The following is a 26341-nucleotide window of genomic DNA, read 5'->3' as shown; positions in this document are numbered from 1 at the left end:
CTATCCGTATGATGTCATGAGAGCAACCTGACCTGACCAAGTGCTTACAGAGGATTCAGTCCAGCTGGGTAAGCTGTGCTCCTTGCCTTTTGACGGAGTCCTCCTCAGATCCTGGTTGACGTGGAACAGTTTGAAGGCAGCCACTCTATATTTCTTGGACATGATGTTGTAGAGGATGGGGTTGATGGCTGCACTCAGGTAGAAGAGGACACAGGAGACCAGGTTGCAGTACTGGCTGACCTGGTACAACTGCTCAGACCATTCCTCAGAAGCCTTGGAGAAAAGGTAGCGTCCAACGTGAAACGGCAACCAGCAGAGCACGAAGGCAAAGATGACCACAGCTGGAAAAGATTAGATCAGGTTAGTTTATTGTCACATACAACAGGGTGCAATGAAATTCCTTGCACACATGAAGCTCACAGAGTAAACAGTGTGCATGGTAACAATAAATACAGGACAAGCTCTAAACAATGGAACGGTGCAAAGATTGTAGAGCAATCTGAAGTGGTGCAAAAAGAAATGCTAAAGTGACAATAACGAGTGACAGGTAGAATTAAGGGTTCGAGAACATGGCAGCACCACTGGGAGGGGATGTGAGAGAGGTGATGGGTTCAGGAGTCTGACAGCAGTGGGGAAGAAGCTGTTCCCGAGTTTGGATATCTGGGCTTTCAAGCTCCTGTGTCTTCTCCCAGAAGGTAGGAGAGAGAAAAGGCAATGGCCAAGGTGGCAGGTATCCCTGAAAATACTGTCAGCCCTCCTGAAGCAACGCACGGTGAAGATGGACTGGATGGAAGGAAGTGACGAGCCGGGGACGGACTGGGCATGTTTACCGCTCTCTGTCAGTCCAGAGCAGAGCAGTTGCCATACCAGTGCTGAGGTGCAACCTGTCAGGATACTTTCTATTGCGTATTAGAGAAGAAGAGTCAGGTGTTGCAATAGCTGAACTATCCTAACAGTGCACAAGGGTCTGCCTGGACAGCTAGACACCAGAACACCAAAAGAGAGGAATGGTCATAGTCATCTCTCACTCTGTGGAAAAAAATCCACCTTTCTGTTTCTTGATGAGCAATAAATACTGCCTTTGCCAGCAAGACTACATCGTGTAAACTGAATAAATGATACCCACCGTCCCCCGCCCCCAAGCATTCTCTGGTATTCCATTAGATCCTGCCTGATCCAGGCTTCAGCTCCACCTGCCTAACTCCTGGCTCCTGGAAAAGAAACACCTTGGAGTATTTTCAGCCTTGTTTTGAGATCCACCCATGCTCTTTGCCCTCGCCTCCTTTGGAATGTCCTCCAGCCTCACCACCTGTGACACCTGCAGCTCTGGCTTCTCGTTCTTCCCCAGGTTACTCTCGCCAGTGCTGGTGGCCATGCCTTCACCTGCCTATGCCCCCAACTCTGGAGATTCCTCCCTAACCTATTCTTCTTTCTACTGCAGATATATCTCCTTAAAACCTATGTCCAGATGAAGGGTCTCAGCCCGAAACGTCGACTGTCCATTTCCCGCTAGTGCTGCCCGACACGCTGAGTTCCTCAGCATCTTGTGTTTGGCCTGGGAGACGTTGGCTCTCTCCAACATCCGGTATGACTCAGTGGCATCTTTTACGTTTGACCTCCTGCGAAGTGCCTTGAGGCGTTTGTTGGTAAGTCCATGTCAGTGGCAGGGATAGTCAGGAATGGTGGGAATGAACTTTTCCTTCTGGCCGTCTACTGTCCTGCTTCCTTCAGTGACCCCGGGCTTGCCCAGTTAACAGAACATTGAGGTACTGAATGGCCTGTCCAGTGCGGTACAGCACTGGACAGGCCATTCAGCCCACAATGCTGTGCCAATCTTGATGCCAATTTATGCTAAATGTTCTCCTCCTGTGTATCATCCATAAACCTCCATTCCCTTCATATTCATGTGTCTATCTAAAAGCCTCTTCAACCCCATCAAACTGCCTGCTTCACTACTTCCCCTGGTAACCCATTCCAGGCACCCACCTCTCTCTGTGTAAAAGACTTATCCTTCACATTGCCTTTAAATGCCACCCTCTCTAACCTTAGAAGCATGTCCTCTGGTGTTTGACATTTCTACCCTGGGGAAAAGATTCTGTCTCCTCTATCTATGCCTCTCATAATTTTAAACACCTCTATCAGATCTCCCCTCAGCCTCCGACAGACTAGGGAGAACAACCCAAGTTTGTCCAACCTCTCCTTATAGCTCATACCCTCTAATCCAGGCAGCATCCTGGTGAACCTCTTCTGCACCCTCTCCAAAACCTCCACGTCCTTCCTATAATGGGGCGACCAGAACGGCACACAATACTCAAGTGCGGTCTGACTGAAGTTTCATACAGCTGCAGCATGACCTCCTTACTCTTGTACGGAACACCCCTACAATGAAGGCAAGCATACCATATGCCTTCTTTACCAACTTATCCACTTGCCTAGCCACTTTCAATAATCTACCCTTGATCCCAATTCATTGGGTCAGGCTGTTTCTATTCCTAGAGGAAATTCCTTGTTGGAAATTCCCACATAATTCCAGGACATCCCCACCACCCCACCCCACCCCCACCCACCCCAAACCCTAGGTCAGGAAAGTTGCTGGAATGCTTTTAGCTTCTACAGACCTATAAACCAGCACCTTATAAAGAAAATATTTCAGATTAATTCCAGGACATCAGATAAAAGCATTAAGTAAAATTACTGAGGGATAAAGTGCACACTTAAGTGGAGATCTATTTCCAGAACCCTGTTTGCAGATCCAGGAATTTTGGCAAAATCCCAAATGTCTTCCATTAGAATTCATTAGTAATGGTTACAATAGCCGCAAAACTAGCCTGCAGCCGCACGAGGAAGGGACTGTGCACCCAAGGGTGGACGTTTATTCAAGTGGCTTATGATTAATCCTTCAGTGCTTTCCACCCTCACTCCAGCTCCCAGACCACACCACCTTTACTTCATTTGTCCATGGGGTCTGGGTGTGAGCAGTGCCCGCTGCCGGTCCCTCACACACACCTGTTATAAAGGAACGACCTAAATTTATCCAGCACTGTTGCCATAGTGAAGCAACTATCAAACAAATCTTGACACTAATAGCTCGGTCAAGGAGGGAGATTTTAAGAAATGCCTTAAAGGAGGAGAAAGAGGTGGGGAGGTCCTAGCAGGAAACCCAGAGCTTAGGTCCCGGGAAGTAAGAAATTGAAGACACAGTCACCAATGGTGGAGCAATGGAAGGGGTAGGAATGGGAGGGGAACAGGTGGCATGTACGCGCACACGCGTGTGTGTGTGTGTGTGTGTGTGTGTATGTGCACATGGTGTGTGCGCAGTGAATGCACATGTAGGTGTGTTGTGTGTACATGTGCTGTGTGTGTGCTGTGTGCGTGTGCATCCATGTGTTTGTGTGTGTCTCTCTGCATGTGTGTGCGTGTGTATGTGCATGTATGTGTACACGTGTGTGTCTTTATGTGTGTGTGCAGTGCATGCACATGTAGGTGTGTTGTGTGTACATGCACTGCGTGCGTGGTGTGTGTGTGCATGTGTGTGCATGTGTGTGTTTGTGTGTGTGTCTTCATGTATGCCTCCACGTGTGTATGTGTGTCTGTATGCAGCACATGCGCATGTGTGTGTGTTGTGTATACATGTGTGTGTTGTGTATGTGTGGGCACATGTGTGTGTGTTTTTGTGGTACAGGATCAGGTTAAGTTAGATTCTATTTCATTGAAGAACCTCCCCATATGAAACATCAAATACCCCTTTCTCCTCCAGTTTCTGTGTGTAACTGCTCAGGAACATTGGAGTGTATCTTTAAGCCAACAACAGTGAGTGAACTATGCTAATTTGATCTGATGTGCTGGAGAAAATTAAGCTAATTGAAAATCTATCCACATCTCAGACTCTTAAGTTCTGTAGTTGTATCTTGCCAGTACACAGATGGTGATAAATAACATTTTAGCTCTGTTTAGTCCACAGCCTAACTAAACTGAATATACTCTTTACAAGATATTCTGTATGACAGGGCTAATCCTGATTAAATATCTCCCATCAGTATAGAATTGGACCATTTAAAGTTCTTCAGTATTTGCTCTGGCTGCTCATTTCCCTCGTATAAACATCAAGGGAGAGAGGGCAAGCCAGGTTGCAGAGTAATGGATACATACAGCACGGAAACAGGCCCTTCGGCCCAACTGGTCCATGCTGACCAAGATTCCCATCTAAGCTTGTCCCATTTGCCCACATTTGGCCCATATCCCTCTAAACCTTTCCTATGCATATACCTGTCCAAGTACCTTTTAAGTGTTGTTAATGTACCCGTCTCAACCACTTCCTCGGGCAACTCATTGCACATACTGACCTCCCTCTGGGTGAAAAAGTTGCCTCTCAGGTTCCTATTAACACTCTCCCCTCTCACCTTAAACCTGTGCCCTCTCGGTCTTGATTCCCCAACCCTGGGAAAAAGACTGTGTGCATTCACCCTATCTATACCCCTCATGATTTTACACACCTCTATAAGATCTCCTCTCATTCTCCTGCGCTCCAGAGAATAAAGTCCCAACCTGCTCAACCTCTCTCCATAGCTCAGTCCCTCAAGTCCCGACAAAGTCCTCATAAATCTCCTCTTCACTCTTTCCAGCTAAATATCATCTTTCCTATGGCAGGATGACCAAAACTGAACACAATATTCCAAATGCAGCCTCACCAATGCCTTGTACAACTGCAACGTAACATCCCAATTCTATTCTCAATGCCCTGACTGATGAAGGCCAGCGTACCATAAGCCTTCTTCGCCACCCTGTCTACCCGCGACGCCACTTTCAGGGAACCATGTACTTGTACTCCTGGCTCCTTCTGTTCTACAACATTCCCCAGGGCCCTGCCGTTCAGTGTGAAAGTCCTGCCCTCATTTGTCTTCGCAAAATGCAACACCTTGGACTTATCTGAATTAAACTCCATTTGCCACTCCTCGGCCCACTTGCCCAGCTGATCAACATCCCTCTGTAAACCCTGCTAACCACCTTCACTGTCAACGACACCACCTATTTTACTGTCATTTTCCAGCTCTTTCTATTGGGCCAGAGAGGGATGGGCAAAGGTCCAGGACTGGGGGACCACAGCAATTGGATGAGAGGTGGATAGGGTGAGGCCAAGGAGACAGGGCGAAGAATTTTACAATGTGGAAGCATTGCCATGGAGGTTGGTGGGCTGGATGTCGAGCAAGGGGAAATGCTATCCTTATTCTGGGTGGGAAGAGATGGGATCGGAACAGATGAGCTGGAGAGAGGAGATGCAGTCAAGAGCCAGAGGGAACCACCATTAAGGAAAAAGGAAGACATCTTAAAGTCACTGGTCACCAGAGTAGATACAACAGAGATAGAAGAACTGGGAGAATGCAGTGGAAGCTGGATGGGAGGAGGTATGGCCAAGATAGCTGCGGGAGTGTGTGGGCTTTATTGGATACTGGTCACTAACCCTGCCCTGGAGAAAGAAGGCGAGAAAGAGAAGAGGCAGAGATGGACTGTGTGTGGGTTAGATTGGGGTGGAAACTGACGGCAAAGATGCTAGAGTGTTCAAGTTCCATCAAAGTTCAGGGAGCAGAACCAATGCAGTCCCCGAAAAAATGCTGAAGGAGGGAAGGATGCCCACTGAGGTGGAAAAAGTGCAAAAGAGATTTTCGAGGATGTTGCAGGGACTCGAGGGAGGTTGAGCAGGTTGGGACTTCATTCATTGGAGTGTAGGTGATCTTATAGGGGTGTATAAAATCATGAGGGGTATAGATAGGGTGAATGCACACAGTCTTTTTCCCAGGATTGGGGAATCAAGAACTAGAGGGCGTAGGGTTAGGGTGAGAGGGGAGAGATTTAATAGGAACCTGAGGGAGAATTTCTTTGGGTGGTCCGTATATGGAATAAGCTGCCAGAGGAAGTGGTTGAGGCAGGTACATTAAGAACATTTAAAGGACACTTGGACAGGTACATGGATAGGAAAGGTTTAGAGGGATATGGGCCAAACGCAGGCAAATGGGACTAGCTTCTAGCTTAGATGGGCCTCTTGGTCAGCATGGACCGGTTGGGCTGAAGGGTCTGTTTCCGTTCTGTATGACTCTATGACTCTATGTGGGATATGAGTCAGACTGAAACAAGGGTGTACCCCACAGATAGACAGACAGAGGTTGGACCAGTGCAGAATCCCATTGCTTCACCTTTGATTCGGAGAAAGTGAGTGGAGGTGAAAGAGAGGTTTGTCAAAGCAGGAACATGTCTGGCCAGGCGAGGGTGGGTGGCGGTGGAGGGGACTGGTGTGGCCTCTGTTAGGACAAAAGAATGTAAGTACGGACTGGTTAACTGCTGCGTGACACTCCAAGGAGTTTGATCGTCCTTGGTCTTTAACCATGTCACTGAGAGCGTCGGATCACACCATCAAAGAATTGCTACAGCGCAGAAGGAGGCCATTTGGTCCATCAAGTCAATGCCAGGTCTTGGTCCACCAATCACATCTGTCCTTTGTTCCTTCCCCAGAGCTCTGCAACTTATTGTTACTCTTGCCTGTCCAATTCCCTCTTGAAAGCCCTGATGGGTTCTGTTTTGGACCGTACGTGCACTGTGATGCTGCTGTGGTGTGGAACAGTGATGGAAGCTGGAACACAGTCAGTACCTGTGTTTCCATAAGCATAAGATATAGGAGCAGAATTAGGCCATTCAGCCCATCAAGTCTGCTCCGCCACTCAATCATGGCTGATTTATTTTTCAACCGCATTCTCCCACTTTCTCCCCGTAACTGTTAACCCCCTTACCAACCAAGAACCTATCAATCGTCTTAAATACACCCATGACTTGGCTTCCACAGCTCTATGTGGCAACGAATTCCACAAATTCACCACCCTCTGGCTGAAGAAATTCCTCCTCATCTCAGTTCTAAAGAGGCGTCCCTTTATTCTGAGGCTGTGCCCTCGGATCCTGGACTCTCCCACTGATGGAAACATCATCTCCACGTCCACTCTATCCAGGCCTTTCAGTATCTGGTAGGTTTCAATGAGATCCCCTCTCATCCTTCTGAACTCCATCAAGCATTCCATTAAACATTAAACATTCCATTAAAAGGCTCATATGTTAAGCCTTTCATTCCCGGGATCATTCCTGTGAACCTCCTCTGGTCTCTCTCCAGGGCCAGCACATCCTTCCTTAGATACGGGGCCCAAAGCTGCTCACAATATTCCAAATGCGGTCTGACCAACGCCTCGTAAAGCCTCAGCAGTACATCCTTACTTTTATGTTCTACTCCTCTCATCATGAATGCCAGGAAAGGGTGGAGGGAAGATTGGTGGTGCAGATGGAAGAGGAGATTTGAAAATATTTAGAGACTGAGATAATGGGAAGAACTTCAAAGAACATAATTAAAAATTACTGAAGACTATTGAATGTCAGGCGAAAGAAAACTCAAAGGAATAACTTTGGTAATGCTAATAATAGTCTCTCTTCACAATGAAAGGGACCAGGCAGAGTGAAGTGAAAGGTATGTTGACCTTTTAATTAAGCCTTTCTCAGTGGTATTTATAGTTCAACCATCGGGGAGTTTTCCTGACACAATGAATGAGCTGTCAAAGGATACTTCAAAGAATCCCAAAGTCACAGATTAACGGAGAAAATTACTGAAAGGAAGAAAGGTTAACAAGGATTCCTGAATGATAGGGCTTTGTGGGAAAGCATTTAGCAAAGGTCAACATTCAGAGTTTAAAAATGTGGTGGGGTTTGGAGAATGGGTTAAGGATTCCTCAACTGGGAAGCACAATTTGTTTGACTTGGCTTTAGCTTTCTGGTCAGACATTCTCTGAACCAGCACCCAAGGGTGCCTGACTAGAGAGTTTCAACTTGTAATAAAAATGTTTCCTCTAAAGAACTGTCCTCTCAGCCGGAGCCATGATGTGTATTCCAAGGGAGGGAAGGTAAGGAAGAAATGAGGCTAGGGAGATCTCTGTTAATTGTCTCTCCCTCCACAGACGCTGCCTGACCTGCTGAGTATTTCCAGCATCTTCTCTTTCTCCAGGTTTTCAGCCACATTTGGAGTATTGTGTGTAGTGCTGGTCGCCCCATTGCAGGAGGAATGTGGATGCATTGGAAAGGGTGCAGGAGAGGCTCACCAGGTCACTGCCTGGATTAGAGGGCATGAGCTATAAGGAGAGGTTGGACAAACCTGGGTTGTTCTCTCTGGAGCGTCAGAATCTGAGGGGAGACCTGATAGAGGTTTATAAAGTTAGGTGAGGCACAGATAGAGTCTTTAATTTAAGGTGAGGGGGGGAAGTTTAAAGAGATGTGTGGGGTAAATGGTCTGTGCATGGAGTGGGCTGCCAGGGAGGTGGGGGAAGCAGATACGATAGTGGCATTTGGACAGACACATGAACAGGCAGGGAACAGAGGGATATGGACCATGTGTAGGCAGAAGGGATTTGTTTAATTTGGCATCATGGTTGGTACAGACATTGTGGGCCAAAGGGCCTGTTCCTGTGCTGTATGGTTCTATGTTCTAGTCCATCGGGAAGTTTTTGGGACCTGGAACTCTCTCCTGAAAAGGTGACTATTGGCAACTTCACAGATTTACATGAGGAGAGGACCAGGTTCAGGGAGTGAGGTCCAGGGTCATGGAGAACAGCCAGTGACAAGGGTCAGAATGTCCTCCTGAGCCGTCAGGGTTCTGAGACGCCTTGTCTTGCTGGGTTTCGATGAGTGGTAAGGGAGTATGTATCCTACAGACCCTGTAACTGGGGTTCCTCTCACAGTCAGTCAGACAGCCTTTCACGATCTCTTAGTAAATGACCGTTATCTAGTGAGAGAAATTAACCCTTCACACTCACTGAACAAACAACAGAAATTATTCATGAAATTATATTCATACCAACCATTGCAGAGCAGTTGGCCTCGCTGACTACACAACATTCTCACAACGACCTGGAGACCCAGTGCAAGAAACTAGCAGAGAGAGTAAATTACTCTACTTGTAATCCTGAACTAATCAACTGGAGGTATGGGTTCAGATTTCAGGATTACTAGTTAAGTAAATTAATCATTATCCTGCTATTCTGCTCTGGATTACTAGTCCAGTAATCAAACCCCTCCCCCCTCGACCTCTCTGGATTAGTCAGTGAACCGCTATATTCTTATTCTCTGTTGAGCAAAGGATAAATTACTACACGTGTTATTATCTTCTTTATTTTGAAACTTTTTTTAATGAAATTAGAATTCTGAATTTGCAAAAATGGCTTTTAAATAAAATCCTCTTTGGCCTCTAGATTATTGGTTCAGTCACAAAACCACTATTCTACCAATGGTTCATGGGAGATTTTAGAAGGCATTTTACACTGATTCTCACCCGTGCTCTCCCTGCCTTGGGAGCAAGTGATGGACTGTGTAGAGGGACCTTTACTCTGTGTCTCACCCGTGCTCTCCTTGCCCTGGTCGTATTCAAGCTCTTTGCCTGGCTGAGCTTCCTCAGTGCCAACCATTTACTTTTTAATCTCAAGAAAAAAACACAAAGAGCTTTAAGGCTTACAAGGATTGACACAAGAACAGATGGCTGTCTGCAATGTGGACAATAATTTCCTTTGGTTAAATACAGTTTAATATCCTAGTATGACATTTCTTTCTACATTATTTGAACAGTCAGCAATATGTTTGTTAAAACAAAGAACAAAGTCCTGCCTAATTGTGATCTTCTGGAAAGAATTAAATATTTGGAAGTCTCATCTGGGATATTTTACATTACAATGATGGGACCTGCAGCCCTCCTGCTGCACACCAGCCTCATGTTGCCCCTCGCTGTCTCCTCACATCTCAATCTGCTGCTGTTCCTGATCCCTCATTTCCTCTTAAGCCCCTTCCTGCTCTTCACAACCCTTCACGGTGGCCGTGAGTTCCCCACCCCCATCGCACCCTGTGGGATTGAGTTCTCCATTCCTACACCTCTCTGTAGAAGTGAGTTTGGATATATTAAGACCAACAGTCTTATATCAGTGATCCCTGCTTCTGAAGTCCCGACATGATAATGGCTTCATGTCCATTATATCGGACACTTTCATGGCCTTTAAGATCTCTTGTATGACCGCCAAGCATTCCTTTTCCTTTCCTGGAAGGGAGAACGCCAACCTATTCCCCCTTCCTGAGCTGCTTCACTTCTTTATCCTTGTGACCCCTCTTGTCCCTTCCCCTTGACCCTTGAATGGTCATGCACAGGATGGTTGGGAAGATCAGAGCTCATGTATTGGGGTAATGCTTTGATATAACTGGGAGCTGGTCCTTTGGCAAAAAGCAAAGATAAGGATATTCCTTCTCAGGATGGCAGGCTGTGACAAGTTGCGTACCACAGGAATGGATGCAGTGGGCCTCAGTGATTCATGATCCATACCAACTATTGACTGTCACATCTCCATGTTTGCTTACAATACTAAAGCAGGTGGCTTGTACACAGGGTGGAGAGAGTAAAGTGGCTTCAAGGGGACATAGAACAGTGCAGCACAGAACAGGCCCTTTGGCCCACGTCGTTGTGCTGAACTAATCAAACTCTGAATTAAATGCCTAACTAAACTAAACCTTTCTGCCTACACAATGTCCATCTCCCTCCATTCTCTGCACATCCATGTGTCTACCTAAGGACCTCTTAAATGCCTCTATCGTATCTGCCTCCACCCCCACCCCTGGCAGCAGATTCCAGGCAGCCACCACTCTCTGTGTAAAAAACCTGCCCCGCACATCTCCTTTGAACTTACCCCACTCACCTTAAATGCATGCCCTCTAGTATTAGACATTTGGACGTGGACAACCTGAGTGAATGAGCAGATGGAATATAATGTGGATGAATGTCAGGTCATCTGCCTCAGGGCACATAAAAGGGAACCAGCATATTTGTTAACTGGTGAGGGATTGGGTGGTGTTGAAGTTCAAGGGAACCCGTGTGTGCTTGGACACAGGTCACTAAAGGCCAACATACATTTGCAGTCAGCAGGGAGGCAACTGACTTTTCTTACAAGAATTTAATTGCAGGAGTAAAAATGTCTTATTGCAGGTTGCTCCAGGTCTTGCAAAGACTTGGTATTGTGCGCAGATTTGGTCTCTTTATCTAAGAAAGAATGTACTTTCCATAGAGAGAGTGCAGTGAAGATTCACTGCACTGATGCCAGAGATGGGGGGTTTGCTGTCTGAGGAGCGATTGAGTAGACAAGATTGTATTTCCTGGAGTTTAGAGGAGATTGGACAAAAACTGTAAACATTCTTCAAGGGCACGAAAGGAGACTGTTTCCCCTGACTGAGGAATCTCGAACTAGCAGCACAGTTTGAGAATAAGGAGTTAGGACTAAGAAGAGGAGAGATTTCTTCACCACAGAAACCAGCCTCCCCTCCATGGACTCTGTCTACACTTCTCACTGCCTCGGTAAAGCAGCCAGCATAATCAAAGACCCCACCCACCCCGGATATTCTCTCTTCTCCCCCCTTCCATTGGACAGAAGATACAAAAACCTGAAAGCACGTACCACCAGGCTCAAGGACAGCTTCTATCCCGCTGTTATAAGACTATTGAATGGTTCCCTACTACAGTAAATGGACTCTTGATCTCACAATCTACTTCATTATGACCTTGCACCTTATTGTCTGCCTGCACTGCACTTTCTCTGTAACTGTAACACTTTATTCTGCATTCTGTTACTGTTTTACCTTGCACTACGTCAATGCACTGTGTGATGAATTGATCGGTATGCAAGACACGTTTTTCACTATACCTCGGTACAAGTGACAATAATAAACTAATTCTAGTTCCAATAAGGAGTTCGGACTGAGACGAGATTTCTTCACCCAAGGATGGTGAATGTTTGGAATTCTCTGCCCTGGAGAACCGTGGAGGTTCAGACATTGAGTTCAATCAAAACAGAGGTCGACAGATTTCTGGACAATAAAGGAATCAAGGGATGTAGGGACAGATAGTGCAAGAACACGGTGCAGAGGTGCAAGATCAACCGGATCGTGGTGGATGGTGGAGTGAGCTCGAAGGCAGGGCAGACAACTCCTGCTACTGTTACATTCCTGTGGTTGGGAGCAGTTGAAGAGCCCAGGATGAGTGAGCTGATGATTCCAGTGATTGTAAACTATCAGTTCTATGTTAGTTAACACCACTCCTGGCACTGGGTTTCCATACATATTAACCCATTCACAGCCAGGCACTGTTGCTTAAGTGGGGAATGAAAGGGCACTTATACCGGCAATGTCCTTCCCAACCACGGGATATCCCAAAACTCTTTTATATCCAGTGAAATGTTTGGCAAGTGTAGTCAATGATGTAATGTGGGAGAAACAGCAAACAGTTTTTGGAATAGCAAGATCCCATGAGAACAGAGGACATAGATCAGTACAACACAGGAACAGGCCCTTCGGCCCACCATGTCTGTGCCGACCTTGATGACAATTTAAACTGTTCATCTGTCTGTTTGTGGTCCATATCTTTTTATCTTTTCTTATCTTATACCTCTCCATTTCCTGCGTATTCATGTATCGGTCTAAATGCCTTTTTATGATATTGTTCAAGGTTAACTATTAGCCCAGGGTATGGGAGAGACTTATCCTGCTCTACTTCCAGTAATATCCGTGGGATATTTGGCACCATTCAAGAGTGTCGGTGGGGATCTTGATTTAATATTATATCCAAAAGGTGAAACATCCAACAGTGAAGCACTTTCTCAGTACTGACCCTCTGAAATTATAACACTCCCTCAGTACCACCCCTCCCACAGTGTGACAGATCCCTCAATACTGCCCCTCCCACAGTGTGACCCTCCCTCTGAGTGCATTCACCCAATCTGTGCTCCTCATGATATTGTACACCTCGAAAAGATCACCCTTCTTTCTCCTACACTCAGTGAAAAAAGTCTCAACCTGCTCAGCTTCTTTCCATAACTCAGTCCCTCGAGTCCTGGTAACATCCTGCTGAATCTTTTCTGCAATCTCTCTAGCTTAATGGCATCTTCCCTATAGCAGGGTGACCAAAACTGAACACAATGTTCCAAATATGGCCTCACCAACGTCTCGTACGACTGCAGCATAACATCCCAACTCCTATAGTTAATGCCCTGACTGATAAACGTCAGCGGAGATGACTCATCCCCGCCTTCTCAAGGGGTAATGAGGAGTGGGCAATAAATGGTGTGGCCTTGCCAGCAATGATCACACCCAGAAGGATTTTTTTAATACATAGTAGTCATTGTATTTTTTTTAAATAACCTGACCCCACTAAAGTCTTCAGGTGGTGGTGATCCTCATCTGAGGTCCAAATTCCCAAGAAAACCTTAAACTGACAAACAGTTTCAACTATTGGACAATTATGTGGGAAAGGGTTTCCAAAGGGGTAAAATGGGTTTGTCCTTGAAGCAGAGAAAGTTGAGAGGGGATTTGAACCAGACGGACAAGATTGTGACGGGATTAGAGGGTAAGTAGATGGAAACTGCTCCAATTAGCAGAGGGCTTGTGGACCAGGGGACAGAGATTGAAAATTTTCACACAAAGGGTAATTGAGGAATTTTACCTCGAGGCTAATCTCCTTCTGGAACCAACTGCCTGTAGGACAGTCAGCCAAGGATTTTAGAGGTCGTTGGAGACACAAGAGACTGCAGATACTGGAACCCGAAATATCGACAATTCCTTTTCCCCACAGATGCTGCCCACAAGTAACTGCAGAGAGTTGTGAACACAGCTCAGCGCATCACGGAAACCAGCCTCCCCTCCATGGACTCTGTCCACACTTCTCGCTTCCTCTGGAAAGCAGCCAACATAATCAAAGACCCCACCCATCCGGGACATTCTCTCTTCTCCCCCCTCCCATCAGGGAGAAGATACAAAAGCCTGAAAGCACGTACCACCAGGCTCAAGGACAGCTTCTATCCTGTTGTTATAAAACTATTGAACAGTCCCCTAGTACGATAAGATTGACTCTTGATCTCACAATCTATCTCGTTATGACCTTGCACCTTTATTGTCTGCCTGCACTGCACTTTCTCTGTAACTGTTACACTTTATTCTGCATTCTGTTGTTATTTTACTCTGTACTACCTCAATGCACTGTTGTGATGAATTGATCTGTACGATCGGTATGCAAGACATGTTTTTCACTGGACCTCAGTTACTGTGACAATATAAACCAATTTACCAATCTGCTGCTCGACCTGCTGAGTTCTCCAGCAGGTTGTTTGTTGCTTCAGTGGTGGTTGGTTGGGCAGTAGAGAGAGAATAATTCGCAAGGCTGTGTGAAACAGCAGGGGATTGCAACTGACAGGATTGCTCTACTAAAATCTAGTATGGTCTCAATGGGCCAAATAGCCTTATTCCCTCTCATAACAATTCTATGATCTAATTCTTTCCAATGGCATGTTCATTCAGAACCAAGAGCAATCTAACTGTTTCTAGTATTACACAACTGTTAAACTGTCCGCATTTAGAATCACATTACAGAACATCATTTCACAGAATTAATCTTGTGTTTTGAGGTCTTTGAAGTTCTAATTATGGAGTCAGCTCTGTGGCTTATGCTCCTGCCTTTGGCTCAGAGATCATGAGTAGAACTTTACCCTGGGCATCCAGGCACATGGGTCCCCCTACAGAACTGAGGGAGGAGTGCACTCTTGTAGGGGGCTCCTTTCAGAAAAGACATGGGACCCCACCTGTCCTACCCAGATGTGCGTCAAAGGTCCCAGTGTGCATAAACTGGACACTGCAATCCTTATGATATGATGGTGAATGTACTTCAGGACATACTTCACAGGCTGTGAGAGGTTTGGAGCCTCATAGAACACAGAACAGTACAGCACAGGAACAGGCCCTTTGGCCCACGGTGTCTGTGCCGACTGTGATACCAAATTAAACTAATTCTTCATATCCCTCCATTCTCTGCATGTTCATACGCCTATCTAAAAGCCTCTTGAATGCCACTATCATATCTGCCTCCACCCCTGGCAGCTCATTCCAGGCACCCACCACACCTTGTAAACAAGCTGCCCCGCACATCTCCTTTAAGCTTTCCGTCTCTCACCTTAAAAGCTGTGCCCTCTGGTATTTGACATTTCCAGCCTGGGGGAAAGACTCTGAGTGTCTACTCTATCTATGCTTCTCATAGTTGTATAATATTTTCTCAGGTCTCCCCTCAGCCTCTGCTGCTCCAGAGAAAACAACCCAAGTTTGTCCAACCTCTCCTTGTAGCTCATACCCTCTAATCCAGGCAGCATCCTGGTGAACCTCTCCTGCACCCTCTCTAAAGCTTCTACATCCTTCCTGTAATGGGGCGACCAGAACTGCACCAAATGTGGCCTAACCAAAGTTTTATACAGCTGCAACATGACTTCCTGACTCTTATACTCTTGAAATTGTGAAAGTTATTGTGGAAAGTGAAGAGTCCTGGCAAACCAGAGGTTAAGCAACTGTAGCAGCTTATGAAGCCTTGTGTCATTGACCCAGGCTTCTTGACCTCTGGGTTCAACTAAATAAGTAAATTTGGAATGAAAAAAGCTGTAACCATGAAGCTATCTGTCTGTTGTATAATAAAAATAGAAGCTGCTGGAAATACTCAGCAGGTCAGGCCTTATCTGGGGGAAGAGAAACAGAGTCAACGTTTCAGATGCAAAACCCTTCGTTGGAACCGGGAAGCCGCACTAGGTGTGTTGTGTACAGTTCTAGTCACCCTATTTCCCAGAGTGCTAAAAACAAGAGGGCATAGGTTTAAGATCAGAAGTGAGAGATTTAAAAGGGACATCGGGGCAGCTTCTTCACACAAAGGGTGGTGTGTATTTGGAATCAGCTGCCAGAAATAATGGTTGAGGCGGGCACATTAGCAACATTTAAAAGCCGTCTAGATAAGTCCATGGATAGGAGAGGTTTAGAGGGCTACGGGTCAAACGCGGGCAGATGGGACCAGCTCACTGGGCAACACAGTCGGCATGGACGAGTTGGGCCGAAGGGTCTGTTTCCCTGCTCTGTGACTCTATGACTCTTTTATAACAAAAGAAGCTTGTAAAGTGGCAGGGAAGGTTTGGGAAGGGGGTGTCTCTGAGAGGATGAAACCAGGGTGACCATGGGGAGAATGAGGAGCGACCTTACAGAAGTGTTTAAAATTATGAGAAGTAAGATAGGGGATGGTAACAATATTTTTCCCAGGGTAGGGGAGTCCAAAACACAGGGCATAGGTTTAGGGTGAGAGGGGAAAGATTTAAAAGGAACCTGAGGGGCAACTTTTTCACGCAGAGGGTGGTGAGTGTACGGAACGAGCTGCCAGAGGAAGTGGGTGAGGCAGGTACAACAGTATCATTTAGGAAGCACTTGGATCGGTACATGGAGGGGCGGGGCTTGGAGGGATATGGGCCAAATGCAGGAAATTGGGACTAGCTAGGTGGGCACCATGGTCGGCATGGACTGGTTGGGCCGAAGAGCCTGTATCTGTGCTGTATTCCTCTGTGACTCTTATGACTCAATAAGCTTCTGACATGCCCTCTTCTCGTTACTACCATCGGGGAGGAGGTACAGGAGCCTGAAGACCCACACTCAACGATTCAGGAACAGCTTCTTCCCCTCCGCCATCAGATTTCTGAATGGTCCATGAACCCATGAACACTACCTCGTTATTCCTTCTTTGCATTATTTGTTTACTTTTGTAACTTGTAGTCATTTTTATGTCTTGCACTGTACTGCTGCCACAACACAACAAATTTCACGACAAATGTCAGTGACAATGAACCTGATTCTGGTTCTGAGATGTAAACAAGTTTATCTGGTCAATGAGTGAATGGGAGCAGTTGGACAGTGAAAACATAGACAGAAGCGTGTAGTAGTGAAGTACAGAGCAACCACCCTCTGCTTCACTGATGTCCTGCAGGGGAAGAACTCTGCCAGCCTCACACGGTCTTGACTATATGTGAAAACAGGCTTGCCAATGTAGCTGTCTCATAAGTGTCTTCTCAACTCAGGGACAATTAAATGTCAGCACTGCCAGTGCCTTCCTGTGAGTAAAAAACAAAATTCACCTTGCGTGTCTTGGAGGTGACTCCAAATCCACAGTAACATGGTTGATTCATTAACCAACCTGGCTACCAACCAGTTAAAGAGGTCATGGAGTTTGAGCTAAAGACTTCCTCTCTATATGGCTTTGAATGCGTACGCCAATGAAAACATTCAGTTGCCAGTTCTGAATGAAATCTATGGCATCTTTCAAAGAAAATTGGCATGGCTGATGATCTCTTAAAACCCATTTCAGAGACATTTCCAAGTGCTCCACAGACAACAATCTATCTTGAAGTGAGAAAGCTGTGCAAATGTGCTCTTCATTTTTGCAAAGCAGATCCAACAATGAGCTAAAAGGCTAAAAGTCTTGATGACTGATGTTACCATCGGTGATGCCGGCTGAGGCATTAACCAGGGAAACACACAGCTATCTCCACTTTCCTGCTGGTGTGGAAGATTTTGTTTAAGGTCTTCGCTCTGAGGACTGTGCTTCAGGAAACACAGCATTCCTCCACTGTAAGGTCCTTGGGCAGCCAGGTCCTATTCTCATTGGATGAAAATTAAATAAAGCTGCAGGTGTTGGGAATCTGAAATAAAGATAGAAAATGCTGGAAACGCTCAGGCAGCATTTGTGGAGAGGAACAGAGTGAACACTTCAGGTCGATGACCCTTCTCTTGGCATTTAGAAGACTGGTCATATTGAAATATATGATTCTAAGGGGAACCAACAGGGTGGATGCCGCCAGATCTGGTTTCAGAATAAAGAGCAACAGCAGAACATACATCAGGCTGCTGTTTATTGACTACAACCCAGCATTTAACACCATCATCCCCTCAGTATTGATAACCAAGCTTCAAAACCTGGGCCTCTATACCTCCCTCTGCAACTGGATCCCCGACTTCCTTATCGAGAGACCACAGTCAGTGCGGATCGGTAGTAACATCTCCTCCTCCCTGACAATCGACACAGGTGCACCTCAAGGATGCGTGCTTAGCCCACTGCTCTGCTCTCTCTACACTCATGACTGTCTGGCTAAAGCACAGCTCAAACACCATCTATAAATTCACCAATGACACCACTGTTGTTGGCAGAATCTCAGATGACAACAAAGAGACATACAGGAGTGAGATAGATGGGCTGGTTGAGTGGTGTTGCCACAACAACCTCGCACTCAACATCAGCAAGACCAAGGAACTGATTGCGGACTTCAGGAAGGGGAAGTCGGGAGAACACACACCAGTCCTCATTGAGGGGTCAGCAGAGGAAAGGGTGAGCAGCTTTAAGTTCCTGGGCATCAACATGTCGGAGGATCTATCCTGGGCCCAACACATTGATGCAATCACAAAGAAGGCACGCCAGTGTCTCTACTCTGTTAGGAGTTTGAGGAGATTTGGTATGTCACCAAAGAATGGAGAGCATTCTGTCTGGTTGCAGCACCGCCTGGTACGGAGCCTCCAGTGCACAGGATCGCAAGAGGCTGCAGAGGGTTGCAGACTCAGCCAGCTCCATCACGGGCACAACCCTCCCCACCATCGAGGACATCTTCAAGAGGAGGTGCCTCAAGAAGGCGGCATCCATCACTAAGGACCTTCACCATCTGGGATGTGCCCTCTTCTCATTACTACCATCGGGGAGGTACAGGAGCCTGAAGACACACACTCAACGATTCAGGAACAGCTTCTTCCCCTCTGCTGTCAGATTTCTGAACAGTCCATGAACCCATGAACACTACCTCGTTATCCTTTTTTTGCACAAGTTATTTATTTTGTAGTTCATAGTAATTTGCTCTGTACTGCTCCCGGAAAACAACAAATTCACGTTATATGTCAGCGATAATAAACCTGATTCTGATTCTGAAAATAAAGAGAAAATTCCTGAATTAGAGAGTATTAGCTCTGAGGAGAGGTTGGACAAACTTGGATTATTTTCTGTGGAGCACTGGAAGTTGAGGGGAGACTTAATAGAGGTGTATAAAATGATGAGAGGCATAGACAGACAGAGTCTTTTTCCGAGTGTGGAAATGTCAAATACTAGACAGCATAGGTTTATGGTGAGAGGAGGAAAGTTTCAAGGAGATTTGCAAGGCAAATTTTTTACAGAGAGTCATAGAATCATACAGTGTAAAAACAGGCCACTCGGCCCACTGTGTCTTTTCTGACCATCATGTTTAATTTATGTTTTTCTTATGAATGCTACTTATCTGATGCTATGTACCTGTGATGTTTCTGCAACTAAGTTTTTCATTGCACCTGTGCACACATGGACTTGTGCAGATGACAATAAACTCCACTTTGACTTTGACTTTGAACCCGGGTCTCTGGAACTGTGAGGCAGTGGCTCTGCCCTCTGAGCCACTGTGCTACCCCCGTTTCTCAGACTGAAGTGCACCTTGCAGCTTCGCGGAGACTGATATCGTGACCACTGCTGTTTTTTAATGTCCATGACTGATTTAGCCTTTGCTGTACAGAGCGCAATTTCTAAACTTGCAAATTGACTGCCAAATTTGTGGGTGGCTTGAACCACAAGAAGCACAGTAATAGACTTCAAATCCCAAGTAACAATGAGTCGGAGTACAGGAAGGAGATAGAGAGCTTAGTGACATGGTGTCATGACAACAACCTTTCCCTCAATGTCAGCAAAACAAGAGCTGGTCATTGACTTCAGGAAAGGGGGCGGTGTACATGCACCTGTCTACATCAATGGTGCTGAGGTTGAGAAGGTTGAGAGCTTCAAGTTCCCAGGAGTGAACATCACCAATAGCCTGTCCTGGTCCAACCACATAGATGCCACGGCCAAGAAAGCTCACCAGCACCTCTACTTCCTCAGGAGGCAAAAGAAATTTGGTTTGTCTCTGTCAACCTTATTGTCTACCTGTACTGTATTCTCTCTGTAGCTGTTACACTTTATTCTGCATTCTGTTATTGGTTTACCCTATACTACCTCGATGCACTGTGTAATGAATTGATCTGTATGAACAGTATGCACGACAGGTTTTTCACTGTACCTCGGTACAAGAGACAATAATAAACCAATACCAATTCCAATTCAAGAGGATGCAGACAAGTTGGTGAAATGGGCACCAGGTAGAGTCTGCACGGAAACAGGCCCTTCGGCCCAACTGGTCCATGCCGACCAAGATGCCCATCTAAGCTAGTACCATTTGCCAGCACTTGGCCCATAACCTTCTAAACCTTTCCAATCCATGTACCTGTCCAACTGTCTTTTAAAAGTTGTTATTGCCTCAACCACTTCCTCTGGCTGCTCGTTCCACATACATACCACCCTTTGTGTAAAAAAGTTGCCTCTCAAATTCCTATTAAATCTCTCCCTTCTCACCTTAAAGCTATGCCCGCTAGTTCTTGATTCCCCATTTCTGGGAAAAGGACTGTGCGAATTCACCCTATTGATTCCCCTCTCAGTCTCCAACGCTCCAAGGAATGAAGTCCGAGCCTGTCCAACCTTCCCCTATAACTCAGTCCCTCAAGTCCTGGCAAGTCCTTGTAAATCTTTTCTGCTCTCTTTCCAGTTTAATAACATCCTATAGCAGGGCAACCAAAACTATTTGGAACAATACTCCAATGCAGCCTCACCAACGACTTATGCAACTGCAACATAATGTCCCAACTCCTGTACTCAGTGCCCTGACTGTGTGGGCTGAACCAATGGGCTGAACAAGCTCCTTCCCTGCTGTAGCCACCCTGTGATTCTGTGGATATATCAAAGAGGATCAGTGGGGTTCTCCCCAGTATTGGGGCCAGTACTTATCCTTCAGTCACATCACTGGGCGGAGGGTATCTGTTTATTGCATTGGTGAAGCTCTCAGTGTGCGGATCGACTGATGTCATTTCAGTGACTGGAGATGAACGACGAGTCTATTGGTTGTGAACACTTTGCGTCATGCTGAGGTTACAGAGAGAGACACAGAGTGATAGACTGAAAGTATCTCACCCAACATCTTCACTGTCTGCTTGTGATTCTTCTCCCTGTGACTGACGTTGGGTGTGATGTCAGCTCGCCTTCGCCTCCAGAGCTTCCTCCCGATTAGACTGTAGAATATGGAGAGGCAGAAGACAGGCAAGAAGAAGAAGGAGGTGGAAACCCACACCATGATGTTCAGAAGGCCTGATTTGTGGGCGTACTCTGTCGGTTTGCATTCGCTGGTCAGGAGGGGGTCAGTTCCATTTTCGTACTCCACTCCAACCAGGACAAAGATGGGCCCAGCACAGGCGAACGCCAAGGACCAGAGGAAGAAGATGACCACCTTGACTCTGCCCTTGGTGATGACCATTTTGGCCTTGAGCGGGAAGCAGATGGCGAAGTACCTCTCCACACTCAGGGCAGTGATGCTGAGGATGGTAGAATAGGTGCAACTCTCACTGACAAACTGGAAGAGCCGACAGAGCAAATCCCCAAAGATCCAAGGTCTCTCCCTCCACATGTGGTACAGATCCAGAGGCATGCACAGGAAGATGAACAAGTCCGAGAGGGCCATGCTGGACAGATAGAAGTTGGTGGTGGTCCTCATGTCTTTGAACTTCAGCACAATCAAGATGGTCATCAGGTTGCCACTAATCCCGACCAAGGCCAGCAGGACACAGATAGTGGTTACGACAGTTAGGGTGGGGAGGGAGAAGAGGTTCATGAGGTGGGTAATATCATAATCCAGATAGTCTGTGGTGTGGAAGCTGCAGTTTTGGGTGCAGTTCATGGCGGCTGAGAGGTTGGACATGGCAAGTCACCAGGTTAGGACGTGAGATGGCGGAAGGTTGTCTCTGTGGCGTCAGACTCCGAATGGTGACTGGAGGAGGGGTATCCCACCATCTCGGCGGCCGAGGTGAGACAAGGCGGTACGGGAGACCGAAGGGGGAGAGTGTGTAAATAGCCCAAAGCCCAGGGCTCCAAACTCCCAGCCTACAAAGCAAGAGAGGAGAGAAGTTTAGCATTAGCCCCGGGTGCAGAACAGACCATGTGGTGGACTCTGAGGACACCTTTGCCCACACTATTACTCTCTCTCTCTCTATATCCCTCTTATGTCACTCCCTGTCCATCTTTCTCAGACCATCTAACTCTCCCATTCACCACTATCTCACCATCATTCCCTCTCTCCCTTCACTCTCTCATCGCCCCGACTCCACATCACCCTCACTTTCCGCCTATATTACTCCCTAATTCTCTTCCTCATCACTCCCCCTATCTGCCACTATAGCTTCCTCTTTACCCTCGATATCTCACTCTCTCTGTCAGCTTCTGTCTGTTTATCCCTCCGCTCTCTCTGTCCATCTCCATATTACTCTCCCTTCTATCAATCCCCATATCTCACTCACTCTGCCTTTTACCTCTTTCTATGACTTGCTCTCTCTGACTCACTCTCCATCTCTCTCACTCTCTTGTTCTCTCTTCCCCCCTCTCTCTCCCTCTCTCTCTCTATCTATCTCTTTGGCACTGTCATCTTTTTGACTCTCCTCCATTTTATTCTCTTCTCCTCGTCTCTCTCACCATGATTCTCTATCACTCAAGTCTCTCACATTCCGACCTTCTCTCTTTATCACTCGCTCTCCTTCTCTCTCTCTTTCTCACTTTCTACGCCTACTGCTCCTACTAGCTCTCTCTCTCTCTCACACACACTATCGTTTTCTCTTCATGTTTGTCACTCTTTCTACACTCTTTTATTTAAGTCTCTTTATACATCCCCTCTTCCTCATTCTCTGCATCAATTTTCCATCTCTCTCTGCCAGTTTGTTCCCTGTGCTCTGTGCAACATTCCACAATGCCTCAGCGGCTGTAAAACTGTGGGATCTTCCAAAGGGATGTGGAAGTTCCATGGAAACAAGCCATTTCCTTTAGATCTCCCTCTCTGTCCATCTGACTATCTGCACTTGCCAGTTTATCCTTTTTTTCACTTGCTCCACTCTCTATCCCTCCCTTTATCTATCTCCACCTCCCAGTCTATCTGTCTCTCTCTATACCTCTCTACATCTTTCTTTTCCTATCTATCCATCCACCTCCACCCGCCAGTCTATTGTCTCTCTCTTTCCTCCCATTTATCTATTCCTCGATCTCCACTTGGAAATGGAATTGGTATTGGTTTCTTATTGTCACATGTACCGAGGTACAGTGAAAAACTTGTCTGGCATACCATTCATACAGATCAATTCATTACACAGTGCACCAAGGTAGTACAGGGTAAAACAATAACAGAATAAGGTGTCACAGCTACAGAGAAAGTACAGTGCAGGCAAACAATGTGCAAGGTCATAACGAGGTAGATTTTTAAAAACTTTTTTAAAAATTTTATTTACAGTGTGGTAACAGGCCCTTCCGGCCCAATGAGTCCACGCCGCTCATTTTAAACCCATATTAACCTACCCGTACGTCTTTGGAATGTGGGAGGAAACCGGAGCACCCGGAGGAAACCCACACAGACACGGGAGAACGTACAAACTCCTTACAGACAGTGACGGGAATCGAACCCCGATCGCTGGAGCTGTAATAGCATCGCGCTAACCTTGCTCACCATCTGTCTATCTCACCCTCTCTCTCCCTCTCTCTGCCCCTAACCCCCCTTTCACTCTCACTAGCCCTCTCTCTCTCTCTTCCCTTCTGCTCTCTCTAACTCTCTCTCCCCTTCTCTCTTTCGCTCTCACTAACTCTATCTCTTGCTCTCTCTGTTCTCCTCTCTCTCTCTGTCTCTCTCACTCTGTCTTCCCTTTTCTCTCTCGATATGCGAGTACATCTCCAGCAGAGAGAGCTCGACTGGATTGTTCTTTTCAAAATAAAAACCTGTTTTGGGGTTTGAGGGATTCCCCATTTCTCCCACCATGACCCAAGAGATCCTGGGAGATCTGGGACCTCCTCAGTGCGGCTGGAAGAAGGAATGGGATTTTAAAAAATATACTGCACAGGGGGAGATGGGGTCATTGAGGGAAAGAGGGGAAACAGGGAAGAGAGAGAGAGGGGGGGGAGGGAGAGGGGGAATGAGCAAAGAGAGAGAATGGGGTGGAGACAGAGAGATACAGAGAGAGACAGACAGACAGACAGACAGAGAGACAGAGAGACAGAGAGAGAGAGAGAGAGATTCAAATACAAAAGCCCACAGTGTTAGAATGGTGTCATACAGAGATAAACAGCGGGAAAAACTCAAAGAGAAAAAAACCAAAAAAGAATCTGAGAAGGTATCACAAAACACACAGAGTCACAGCCCTTCAGCCCATCAAGTCTGTACTAACCACCACCACCCATTTACACTAACCTTACTCTAATCCCAGTTTATAGAACTCTCCCACGTTTCCATCAACTGCCCCCAAGATTCTGCCACTTACCTAAAGACTAGGGGCAATTAACTTACCAACCCGCACACCTTTGGGATGTGGGAGGAAACCAGAGCACCCGGGGGAGACCCACGTACAAAGTGGAATAACATCCAGTGAAAAGCAGAAACAGCAAGAAAAATGGGGAAAGATTAAGAGAGAGACAGACAGGCAGAGTAGTACACAGTGGAGTAGACAGTTAGAGCCAGACACAGAGGTTAACAGGGAGCTGGAAACAGAGAAACCAACAAAGAGTTGGAAACAGACAGTACGGTCAATGCAAGAACGAACAGAAAGATAGAAAGAGAGGTTGAGACAAAGTTGGAGAGGAACAGAAAGAGACTCATTGCAAAGCCCTACACATGAAGTAAACAGTCTCACGCATGGATCAGGTAGTAAGGAAAAAAAAACAATACCACTAATCAAAAAGTTACAGAATAGTTGTAAAAGGCAGTAACTAGTCAATGCTAAGGTTATTAACAGTTACAATCAGACGTTGGTAACACAAGCAGGATAATGCAATAGTAAATATCTCAGTCTCTGATGTTATAACTACGAAAGTGATCCTTTCCTCTAAGAGCAAAAGAGATTTTACCTTCCATCCAGATTTCAACCGGCTCTTTGGGATGTCTGGTCCAGCTTATGCATTTACTGAGTATGAACGAGAATCCATTCACATTCTAAACAAAGTCCTTTCCTTGTGCGGAAATTGTCAGTGTGTGAGTCAAGCTCAGGGATGTCGGAGGAGTCAGCCCCGGTATCAGGCCCCTCACTGATAAGCAGGGAGTGCCAGCCGCTACTGTCTGCCAGGGACAGAGCTCTTTCTGACTGATAGGTTCCCTGCGAACTCTCACAGCGTCAGAGAGAGAGAGAGAGAGGGAGGGAGAGTGAAGCAGGAGAAAGCAGCTTGTGAAGAAAGAGTGTGTACTGTCTGGTTATAAATCCTGTGGCGGAGGTCTAAGCAAAAGACAATGGGGAGGAGGATTCATTGTGAAATAGATAGAAACACCTACAATGGGACAATGACTGGGGAGAGTGAAATTCATTCATGCTGCTGTATTACTGCCGTGGCCAATTCTGATTTTATTCCCCAGGTCCAAATCCAACACCAAACACACAAACCGTCTAGAAGTTCACAGAAATAAAAAGAAATGATTGCTGGAAACACTCAGCAGGTCAGTCAGTATCTGTGAAGAGAGGAACAGAGTTCAGTCACACACTCAAACATACAATCACTAGACACAGATTTGAGCACAACATCTCCAGGCAGGTACAATTCAGTGAACTCAGGAATTCCAATGTGCATTTATATCAAGATGTACACTTACTCCCGTGTACACAGGGCACTGACTATAGAAGCTCGGATGTTATGTACAAGATGTTGGTGAGGCCACATTTGGAATATTGTGTCTAGCTTTGGTCACCCTGCTATAGAAAAGATGCCATTAAGCTGGAAAGAGTGCAGAGGAGATTTACGAGGATGTTGCCAGGACTCGAGGGACTGAGTTATGGAGAGGGGTTGAGCAGGCTGGGACTTTATTCACTGGAGCTTTGGAGAATGAGGGGTGATCTTGTAGAGGGGTATAAAATCATGGGGGGCATAGATAGGGTGAATGCGCACAGTCTTTTTCCCAGGGAAAGGGAATCAAGAACCAGAGGACATTGGTTTAAGGGGAGAGGGGAGAGATTTAATAGGAACCTGAGGAACAACTTTTACACCCAGAGGGTGGTCAGTATATGGAACAGGCTGCCAGAGGAAGTGGTTGAGGTGGGTACATTAACAACATTTACAAGACACTTGGACAGGTAAATGGATGGGAAACGTTTAGAGGGATATGGGCCAAACACGGGCAAATGGGACTAACTTTGATGGGAATCTTGGTTAGCATGGACCAGTTGGGCCGAAGGGCCTGTTTCCATGCTGTATGGTTCTATGACTTTATGACAGAATGTGTTTGTTACGATCTGTCCATAAGACCCCTCGAAGGGCTCTGATGGACAGCCATCCTGACCCACTGAGTTCTGCTTGCAT

The 26341-nt window shown here is 46.3% G+C and overlaps 1 protein-coding gene across 1 annotated transcript; it reads right to left on the bottom strand.

The window, feature by feature from the left end:
* ghsra (growth hormone secretagogue receptor a) lies at positions 1-26341 on the bottom strand. Its single transcript, XM_052018665.1, has 3 exons — positions 26272-26341; positions 20951-21715; positions 1-341 (listed from the first exon to the last, which is right to left on the bottom strand). Exons 1-3 carry the CDS (start codon positions 26339-26341, stop codon positions 1-3), a joined length of 1176 nt encoding a protein of 391 aa, XP_051874625.1.

This window comes from Pristis pectinata, chromosome 6 (genome assembly GCF_009764475.1).
Source record: "Pristis pectinata isolate sPriPec2 chromosome 6, sPriPec2.1.pri, whole genome shotgun sequence".
Taxonomy (NCBI): domain Eukaryota; kingdom Metazoa; phylum Chordata; class Chondrichthyes; order Rhinopristiformes; family Pristidae; genus Pristis; species Pristis pectinata.
This window is presented reverse-complemented; position numbering and strand designations above follow the sequence as displayed.